This window comes from Echinops telfairi, unplaced genomic scaffold (assembly GCF_000313985.2).
Source record: "Echinops telfairi isolate 266 unplaced genomic scaffold, ASM31398v2 ScPeMD7_18;HRSCAF=68, whole genome shotgun sequence".
NCBI lineage: Eukaryota > Metazoa > Chordata > Mammalia > Afrosoricida > Tenrecidae > Echinops > Echinops telfairi.
This window is the reverse complement of record NW_022103915.1, coordinates 87,166,362-87,176,241: the sequence shown is the minus strand read 5'-3', so window position 1 is coordinate 87,176,241 and position 9,880 is coordinate 87,166,362. Positions and strand designations below refer to the sequence as shown.

Genomic DNA, 9,880 nt, shown 5'->3' with positions numbered 1-9,880 from the left:
CTCCCCTCTGGCACCACACTGGGAGCTTCCCTCAGCGTCGCAGGATGAGTCGTTCTTCTGGCACAAAGATAGACAGCCCCAAGATGTAGGGCTGGGGCCTTCGGTTCCCTGGAGTAATAAAGCTGGACGCGAAGGCCGGGCTTCCCCGTCACGTGGCAACAGACTGGCCAATCACCCGCATGCCTCGGCCAGGTGCCGCTTACTCGGGATCACGTGACCACGCCCGGGACCCACGTGGGGCCACAGCGCGCTCCATTCTTTGTGCCTGGGTGAGGAGGACCCTGGCTGGGCCCCGAGCAGGTCAGATATGAGGGTGCTGGGCTTCTGCCCGTAGAGTGGTTTTTCTGGAGGTGTGGCGGGTCGACCTGAAGCGAGGCCCGTTATTAAGATCTCCGGTCGGCTAGAGGGCAGGCACTGCGAGGAGGGGCCAGCCACCGTAAAGCAATTGAGTCCAGCGGGTGTGGGGCTGGAGGGCCTATGATGTCCGGAGGGAGGGAAGACTTCGTACTGGTGCGGTCGAGGCCAGATTTGGTAGGATAACGGGGGAGGGGTCTCTTCCCCAGCCTCAGCTGGTTTCACCATTTCTTTGTGTCTGTAGGTAGCACAGTAAAAAGCTTGCTTCGGGGGACAACGTGGAACTGGTGCCTTAAGGCATTCATTGCAGGGATGCCAAAGCGTGGAAAAAAGGAAGCCGTGGCCGAAGACGGGGAGGAACCCAAGACCGGTAGGAGTGTAAAATAAGCCCCTCCCTTGGGTGCTGCGGTGGGGGTGTTTCCAATGCGCCCATGAAGGAAGGGGAAGTAAGAACAACGCACTCTCACTGGTTGTGTCATGAAGTGTCAGTAATGCAAGTTTTTGGTGGGCATACGATAACCCCAGGTCAAGGGTGAAGCCCACCAGTATTTATCACCGCGTACTGTGTATTCGTTTTACAGAGCCAGAGGCCAAGAAGAGTAAGGTGGGGGCAAAGAAAAATGAGAAAGAGGCAGCGGGAGAGGGGCCAGCCCTTTACTCCGACCCTCCGGATCAGAAAACATCTCCCAGTGGCAAAGCTGCCACACTTAAGATCTGCTCGTGGAATGTGGATGGTCTTCGAGCCTGGATTAAGAAGAAAGGTTTAGATGTGAGTGGACTTGAAATGGGAAGAGAATTTCTCAAGTTTAAATGGTCTTGAGGTTTAATCACGGGTCTCATTTTAGTCCCTAGCCATTACTTTCCCTTGCTTGTAATTATCCTGTAGGAGACAGATAACAGTAGTTCTACCAACACTTGCTAGTTGAATCCCTAAAATGGTTATTCCTTCAATCTTACTGCCATTGTCGTGATCTCCATTCTTTCAGGTGTTGCAAAAACCCATGTTGGACTTTAACAAACTTCTAATAGATAGCCTTCATGCTAATAACTGCTGCCTAAAGTCTTCCCTATCCAATGCATGGAGGGAAAAAAATTTCTTTTGTTTGCATCGTAAGACCCTTCGCAAATCCCTTTACTATTGTTTTGTAATTGGTTAAATACTGTTGTGTTAGACTGTTTATGCACACTCACTCACCTGTGAAGCCCTAGTGGTGCTGTAGGTCCACAAATCCCTTTACTTATTGTTTTGTAATTGGTTAAATACTGTTGTGTTAGACTGTTTATGCATGTTCACTCACCTGTGAAGCCCTAGTGGCGCTGTAGGTTGTTAAGTGGCTAACAGCAGCCTTGGCAGTTCAAAACCTGCCAGCAACTAACTGAGAAAAATGAGGCTATCTGCTGTCTTAGAGATTTAGTCTGAGACCCTTTCACTGGTTGCTTTGAGTTAGAATCAATTTGATGGCAGTATTTTTTGGTGTGTGTTTGTTGGTTGAACTATATAGAGGCTAAATGTCAGAATTGCTAAGACTTTTTCTAATCTTCACCACCTAGTGGGTAAAGGAGGAAGCTCCAGATATCCTGTGCCTCCAAGAAACCAAGTGTTCGGAGAAAAAACTACCAGCTGAATTGCAAGACCTGCCTGGACTATCTCATCAGTACTGGTCAGCGCCTTCGGACAAAGAAGGGTATAGTGGCGTGGGTCTACTCTCTCGCCAGTGCCCGCTCAAAGTCTCCTACGGCATTGGTGAGACCCTCTCTGATTCCCACACTTCCTTACTCTTCCAAACCAATTACTAGTAACCCATTCCTTGCCAACTTTTGATTCCTACCCCTTTTATTAATCTTTCTCTATGCCGAGTCTCTGCCATTTTCTCCATAGGTGAAGAGGAGCATGATCAGGAAGGCCGGGTGATCATAGCTGAATATGACGAGTTTGTGCTGGTAACAGCCTATGTACCTAATGCAGGCCGGGGTCTGGTGCGACTGGAGTACCGGCAGCGCTGGGATGAAGCCTTCCGCAAATTCCTGAAGGACTTGGCTGCCCGCAAGCCCCTAGTGCTATGTGGCGACCTCAACGTGGCCCACGAAGAGATTGACCTTCGCAACCCAAAAGGCAACAAAAAGAATGCTGGCTTTACTCCACAGGAGCGCCAAGGCTTTGGGGAATTGCTGCAGGCTGTGCCGTTGGCCGACAGCTTCCGCCACCTCTACCCAGATGTGGCCTATGCTTATACCTTTTGGACCTACATGATGAATGCTCGATCCAAGAATGTTGGTTGGCGTCTTGATTATTTTTTGTTGTCTCATTCTCTGTTACCTGCGCTATGTGACAGCAAGATCCGTTCCAAGGCCTTAGGCAGCGATCACTGTCCTATCACCCTACTCCTAGCACTGTGACACCTCTCCCACGTCACTTGGGCCTGGAAAAAGAGCCCCCAAAACTCAAGTGTTTCTTCTTTACGTATTTCTCTTGAGAAATCTGCATTCTAGATGCCTTTTACAATTTTATGTGAACCCTCCAAACAGGCTCTAGTGACGGATTTTGGTTTCCCTCATGGCCTTTTAAGGCTGTGGTTCTTATTTTGTGGAGGGTTTGGGTTTTACATTAGACAAAAGTTACTGATGACTTCCTTTGACCGTCTATATGAAAATAAAAGCCATAGTTTCAGCCACAGTGTCTTTTTTTAAGATCTAATCCTTGGTGGGACTACACATTGCCGCCTTCCCCGTCGTTTCATACATACAAGTTAAACAGAAAAGAGTAGAGTCATTACTGTATTTATTTACAGGCATAGTTGAATCCCTAACATCCCCCAAGACAGCAACCCTACCCAGCCCAGGCAGATACTGCAACTGGGGTAAAAGAGGTTGGAAGGAGGCATGAGGGAAATACAGGGCTAGGGGAACAGACCCCTACATTAAATAGTTATATACACATCCATTCCTGTGGTTCTGTACAGAGCAGCGGCTGACCCCACCCCCACAGGGCATGGAATGGGGGAGGAGAGGAGACAAGGTAGTGAGGCCAGAGCCAGCCCCTGGTGAAGTGCAATAGCAGCAAGGTCCTAATGGTGCACAAGAGGGAGGGAGGCTCCCAGGGCTACCCCACCCTAACCCTGCCCTGGAATGTACTTGGGACAGGAATGGCTCTCAGGGAGCATATAGGAAGGACAAGGCTAGAACCGTCTTTTTGTGCCCAAGTTCAGGGCAACATTGCGCCTACTTCATCCTTATACACAGCAACCCTTGAAGAGAGCAGATGGCCATCAGTGGTCTGATCCACCCCTCCAAACCTACTGAGGGCCTGGTTCCTTCCTACCTCTCCCCAGGGAAAAGGAAGGCAGCTGCTTGGCTTCCCTGATGGAAGCCCAGGGAGCCCTTTATCCTAGCTCCCTTTGTAGTGTCACTGTCCCCACCAGGGAGGGGCCAGGCACAGTCTTGTGTCCATGATGGGGCTCAGGAGTAGTTCTGGACAGGGTGGCTGACCTTCATACAGGCCCAATAGAGGGCCCGGCCCAAACACAGCACAGCCAACAGGATGACAAATGCCCAGGCTGCATAGATCCCGCCGTACTTCTGTGCGTGCTTCCGAGTACCAAACTGAAGAATGTACAGAGGAAGGGGAAAATGAAAGACGGTTAGTGCTGACCTCCTTCCTGGGAATTTAGGGTCATAGCTGCCTCCATTCCCTATCCACCCTCAGGGGTCTTTCAAAAAGTTAACCTGCTGAATCGTTCCCCTTCAAACCAAACTCACTGCGGTCAAGTCGATGGGTGACTCACAGCGACTCTATCAGGCAAGACAACTGCCCTGTGAGTTTCTGAGACTAACTCTTTACGGGAGTAGAGAGCCCCATCTTTCTCCCGTGGAGTGGCTAGTGGTTTCAAACTGCTGACCTTGCAATTAGTAAGGGCTCACTCTTCCCTTAGGTAGGAACATATTCATACCATCAGAGGGACAACTGTCAAGTTTTTCTCATGGTTTCATATCTAAGGCAGGCTTTCTAATAAAGCCAAAGGGAACGCCAAGCAATGGAGGTGATTCCATCTCACTGCATCCCTAACAGCAAACCTTCCTTTAAGCTACTTCTCCACTTTCCTGTCCTTTCAAGAGAGAACTTGTTTTTCACCCTGATAATAACATGGAAGACTTAATCAATGACCTTCAACTTTAGCTCATCTATGCCTTAAACAAGGACAAACCTTCCTTTAAGCTACTTCTCCACTTTCCTGTCCTTTCAAGAGAGAACTTGTTTTTCACCCTGATAATAACAAGGAAGACTTAATCAATGACCTTCAACTTTAGCTCATCTATGCCTTAAAACAAGGAGCCTGGTGGCATAGTCGTTATGTGTTAGGCTACCAACTGCAAGGTCAGTGGAATGGAACCACCAGCCAAACCACGAGCAGCAACTTGATGGCAGCGAATGCCTTGAAGAAAACACACACACAGTCTGCAGTTTCTTTCTCCTTTCTCAAAAACAAACCCATACCCACTGTCGTGGAGTCCCACATCAACCCACAGTGACGCTATAAGGCAAAGCAGGACTGCCCCTGTGGGTTTTCAAAGCTTTGACTCTTGACAGGAGCAGAGAACTTCATCTTTCTCCTGCAGAAGGCTGGTGGGTTTGAACTGCTAACCTCGTGGCTAGCCGCCCAGTGTGTAACCACCATGGTTCCTTTAGGGTAAGCATTCCCCAAATCTCCCAGTCTCTGGAGACAAAGCTGAAGAAAGGGGTGGGAAGGCATCAAGTAAAGGTTACTCACAGCAAGGCCAGTAGCAGTGACAGCCAAGAGCAAGCCAAGCAAGAAGCAGCAGATACATCTCTTTCGTGGGTATCTGCGCCCAATAGATGACCTGTGGGGAGACAAACAGGAATGCATGCGTGTGATGTTCCTGTAGCTTTTACTATTATTAAACATTACTGATTATCAGCTCAATAATGTCATTCTCTAATCACTTACACTTTTCTGCAGTGAGGGCAACGTGCCAAAGTTCTGTCTGTGAACTCAGTCCACTATGGAGAGAGTAAAACAAAAGAACCAGTTTAAGGGTAGAAATTGGGCCATTGCCGTGAGAAAAGAACACTGGGTGGAAGAGGGAGGAAAGCATACCTTTTCAGGTTCCCTAACATTATTCAGACACTCAAAAAGCACTGTTACCAAACCACAGCATACAAAAGTGAAGCTATGGCTTCCCATTATATCCTCCATCTAGGCTTACACGCTTCGGAAAGCAGCGTTTCCATCCCCCTAACTCTCCCCTGAAGAATTATGGACCCTTCAATTAGCACCAGGTCAGAGGCAGTGTTGTCATCCTCAAGTGACTCAAATTGTGCTCCTTTTCATTGTTGTTTGAGTTTGGGGACCGAAAGGCAGTCGGAAGGGGTGAGATGTAGTGCAACAGAGGGATGGAGTAAGGGTTCTCAATAAAATTCTCCTAACTACTCTCGAAGGAGCAGGTACCTTGTTGTGATTGAAAAAAGAAAAAAAAAACTCCTCAGTGCAACTTTCCTAGCCTTTTTCTCACGGATAGTCTTCAATTTCTTGTAATTTCTTCTTAAGCCCCTGTGATCATCCTATAATCTTCAAGAAAGGCTACCAACATTACCCACTGGACGCCCGCACAACAGTCAGCATAACCTTCTGAGCTGACCTCTCTGCCTTGAATTTAACTGACCCCAACAGATCCCCTTGGAAGCAACTGTTCAGATTGGATCTGTTCTGAAGGTGCCCTAATGACACTAAGACAATTGTATTACTGAGAGACCTTATCTGCACCCCTCCACTGCTCAGAGGAGCGTTGAAACACATTTCGTTGGGGGTAAAGCTGCACAGCCTGGGATCCTAACAGCAGTGCTTTTGACATACCCTGGTCTAATTCTTCCTACCCCCAGGCCCTGGTCCTCACCAGAAAAGTATTCTTGCAATGTCCACAGATAACCCTGACACCTGCAGGTTGTGGCTCTGGACTCAGAGGTCCTGGATGCACGGGCCCCAGGTTGATGATTCTTTTGCTGTGTAGGAGAAAAAGATGATAATTAATATATTCTCAAACTAAGGATCCTACAGTGTCCCTCTTTCTCAATACCTGCTCCCAGCCTCTCTGATCAAGTTTCCTGCACTTCTCTCTACATTCAAGGACTCCACCCCTCATCTTCACCACAAAGAATCCTTCAAGATACATGATGCTTCAGAACAAAGTCTCCAATTCTCTTGTCACCTCAGGATGACCCTCCTAGTTCCCAAGATGTTCCATTCTCTTCAGGGACACCATTCCCTCACAGTCGTTACTTATGGAGATGAACTAGGTGGCCATATTTGGCACCAAACCAAAAAGCCAAACTCACTGCCATCGAGTTGATGCCGACTCACAGGGACCCTATAGGACAGGGTAGAATTGCCCCTGTGGGTTTCCAAGTCTGTAACTCTTGTCGGGAGTAGAGAGCCCCATCTTTCCCCTATACCACCAGGGCTCCTTAAATTTAGCGGCACTATAGTCTTCAACTTTTCCTCCTAAATTAGCACCAGACTCTCACATCATTATGTTCTGTGTGAACATTCATCCTTCTTTGGCTTTGCCGTCCCCCCCACCCCACTTAAATGCCCCTCCACTAACGCTGCTTACCAATAGGGCCGCGGGCAGGCGATCCTCTGGGAAGTCACTTTGCAGATTAGGAGACAGTTACAGGGGCAGCGGACGTACTTTTTCCCTGGGGGTGCATTCTTGATAGGCTATAAAATAACGGGGATGTCAGCGAGCAAAAGTCTAGCCCCAATCCTTTCCAATTCCCTCCCCCAAACACCCTCCTTCGAGACCGAAGAAAGACAGTCTTGCCAGGAAGAAGTGAAAGAAAAGCAGTATCGTGAGATTTGTAAATGAGAACTAGGTCTAGGATGCTGGAGAAGTGGGAACAGGAGCAGTGGTAAACATTAACTTGTGAGAGTGGCTTCTGGGGAAATGGGTGTGTGTGATTCTTGAACTGAAACCTGGGTTTCATGAAGAGCACTTGGGGAACGCATAAAAGCCGAAGTTTGGATTCAAAGCGCCACAGAGAGGGTGAGGGAAATGGGCCCCACTGTGAAAGCAGGTGGAACTCACAGTAGCTTCATTGCACACGCCACATTTGACTACATGCTGATGCATCTTTCCTTCCACGTTGATGAGAGACTGGCAGACACGGCAGGTAATCATGGGGGCACTCCCACTATCCGGGCTGGCCAGGGGTGAGTAGGGGGGGGGGTCGTCCCCAGGCAACACAGCCGGATGACCCTCCGGGAACGGGGGAAATGCTGGAGAAGTAGATTAAAAAGCAGGTCTGGGATCATTTGCAAATACCCTCACTGACACTCTAAGGGACCAGAGAAATTCCCTCTGGTCCTCAATCTTTCTGCCCAAGCTGGAGCGCTTGTCACGCCCCGGGCTGCCCTGGGCTTCCAGAGAAGCCCCTGCAGTTTCGGGTTTCAGCTCCCCTCCATAGCTGCAGAGAGAAGTCCCACCCCATCACAGGTGCAGCAGTCTCCCACCGGGCGCTGGGGTCCCGCCTCCGCCCTCGGCCCCGCCCCCTCCCCGCCGATCGGGGAACCCACCCACCCCCGGGAACACCTCGCCCCTGCCCGGGCTTACCCTGGGGCGGGGCATGTTTACCGGCTCCGTACGGTGGTGCGGAGGGGGTCAGGCCTCCCCCGGGCCCAGCCCCGCTCCCGCCGGGCCCCACCAGACCGTTGCCGCCGGCGCCACCGTCGATGGGCTCGGAGAGCAGCGGGGAACGCTCTCCATCTGCCGCCATGGCCGCCACCACCGTCTCCCGCTCCAGCCAGCGATGGGGCCGCTGCCGTCCCCGCCGCCGCCACCGCCGCCGCCGCTACCGGGTCCCCAGGGCGCCTGCGCGCCCAGCTCGCCCGCAACCAGTGGCCTACCCCGCCCCGTTCGGTCGCGCAGCACGTGATAGGCTGTCCCCGCCCCTCCCGTTCTAGCATTAGCGAGAATCAACCAATTGCAGCGCCCGAGAGGGCAGCTCTTCTTTTCCATTGGAGAGCGGCACGCTAACGTCAACTGTCACATGACACGCCGGGTGCCGCTGGGCCTGCAAAAGCCGCACGTGACGAGAGGTGCTGCGAGCCATTGGCGGTGGACCATCGCGCTACCTCCAGACCAGAAGGTGGGGTCAGGCTGCTACGGCTCTCTCAACACGGGCTTCAGGAAGCTCTGTGGACTGGGGTACGCGCCCAGGAGTTTGCTCCTTATTGGCCCAAAGGAGCCACTAAGACTCGCTCCCGCCCTTTGCAGTTACAAGTGGCCTGTCATTGGCTCGTGGCTTCCCTTCCCTCCTCCTGTGATCCCTGAAGTGCAATTTTATTGGCCGGACTTAGCGCCAGAACTTGGGGGCGTGGCATAACCATCTCCAGGGCGGGCAGTAAATGAGTGCGGAAGCTTTCTCTGCCTGCGGGTGTCTGCTGACTGCTCTCTGACTACTAGTAAGGGGAGCCACTCTAGGCCACAGGTGGCCACTCTACACAGTTAGCTACAAATAATTAGCTTTAAACAGTCAGAGTAAAGCTATGCCAGGAGAAAGTGAGCTAAAACGTTAAAGTTATCACTCTCCTGAGTCTCTGGAACAGGGCAGGATTCAGTAGACATCACATTCCTCCATCAGCGCCGCGTCCCCCTCCCCACGCCACCCCCGGTTAATTTGTGGAATTATTTTTTTAGGAGCCTGCCTCCACCACTAGAAAGAAATCGTATCAGTTACCCAATTTTGTGACACTCTGTGCTATATGCATGATAAGTGTTTGTTACATGAACCAGTCAAGTCCAAGACTGGTTTAATTAGTTACCTTGTTGAACAGATGGGAGAGTCTTTAATGTCCATCTTGCCCTCCATACAGTACCGCTAATAAACCATCTGGTCGATTGTGACCCTAAAGGACAGAGTCCATTCGATTTTAATCTGTACCAGAGCAGATGGGAAGATTTTTTTCTGCCACAGAGCAGCTCGTGGGTTTCAGCCACCCGTCTATTGATTAACAGTAAGAAGAGCCCAGCTAACCCGGGAGATCAGCAAAATGGCTCTGAGTTCATGACCAGGATAAGTATGTGATTGCTACATCTGTTCAGGTATGGGCTTAGGGACTCCTTGACTGAGAATACTCCAGAAAATAGCCTTTGCCTGAAAACAAAAACAACTAAATAAAACCCCCTCTGAAAACAAACAACTAAATAAAAACCCCTCTGATAAGGGCTCCTGCCTTCTGCTTTCCCAGGAACCAAATTAGAACCCTGTGAAAGCTGTGACCCCCAACCCTTGGGGACTGTGCCTCCTGGCTACTCTCCCAGCAGCCTGGTGGTCTTGATGGGAGCCTGAACTGCAACTGAGTTTTCCCCACGTCATAAACCAAGTGAAGAAGTGGAGGGCTGCAAGGACATTGACCAAAATAAAACAGGACCATGACCAGTTTGACGGATGCCTCCTCAGTGAGCTCAACAAGCAAAGGGCCACTAACCAAACTAAACCCACGGTCATGGA

General features: G+C 50.5%; 3 protein-coding genes across 8 annotated transcripts in view; 2 read left to right on the top strand and 1 right to left on the bottom strand.

Annotated features, from left to right (window-relative positions):
• Positions 1-9,880, top strand: part of LOC101640746 (purine nucleoside phosphorylase) — a 73,608-nt gene that overhangs the window by 36,676 nt on the left and 27,052 nt on the right. The gene's annotated exons all lie outside the window — the stretch shown is intronic.
• Positions 225-3,022, top strand: APEX1 (apurinic/apyrimidinic endodeoxyribonuclease 1). 3 transcript variants are annotated; one of them, XM_045287871.1, is made up of 5 exons: positions 225-269; positions 599-724; positions 936-1,123; positions 1,906-2,098; positions 2,234-3,022. In XM_045287871.1, the coding sequence occupies exons 2-5, from the start codon at positions 667-669 to the stop codon at positions 2,749-2,751; spliced, it is 957 nt and encodes a 318-aa protein (XP_045143806.1). In that variant the 5' UTR covers positions 225-269; positions 599-666; the 3' UTR covers positions 2,752-3,022. The 3 variants fall into 3 exon arrangements, with proteins under 3 accessions (XP_045143806.1, XP_045143805.1, XP_004698491.1); XM_045287870.1 differs by having other exon boundaries at positions 240-300; XM_004698434.2 differs by lacking the exon at positions 225-269 and adding an exon at positions 365-388.
• Positions 3,117-8,197, bottom strand: PIP4P1 (phosphatidylinositol-4,5-bisphosphate 4-phosphatase 1). Of its 2 annotated transcripts, none has more exons than XM_004698435.3 (7): positions 7,981-8,197; positions 7,456-7,646; positions 6,982-7,088; positions 6,265-6,370; positions 5,319-5,371; positions 5,121-5,211; positions 3,117-3,954 (listed from the first exon to the last, which is right to left on the bottom strand). In XM_004698435.3, the coding sequence occupies exons 1-7, from the start codon at positions 8,141-8,143 to the stop codon at positions 3,811-3,813; spliced, it is 855 nt and encodes a 284-aa protein (XP_004698492.1). In that variant the 5' UTR covers positions 8,144-8,197; the 3' UTR covers positions 3,117-3,810. The 2 variants fall into 2 exon arrangements, with proteins under 2 accessions (XP_004698492.1, XP_004698493.1); XM_004698436.2 differs by having other exon boundaries at positions 8,002-8,197.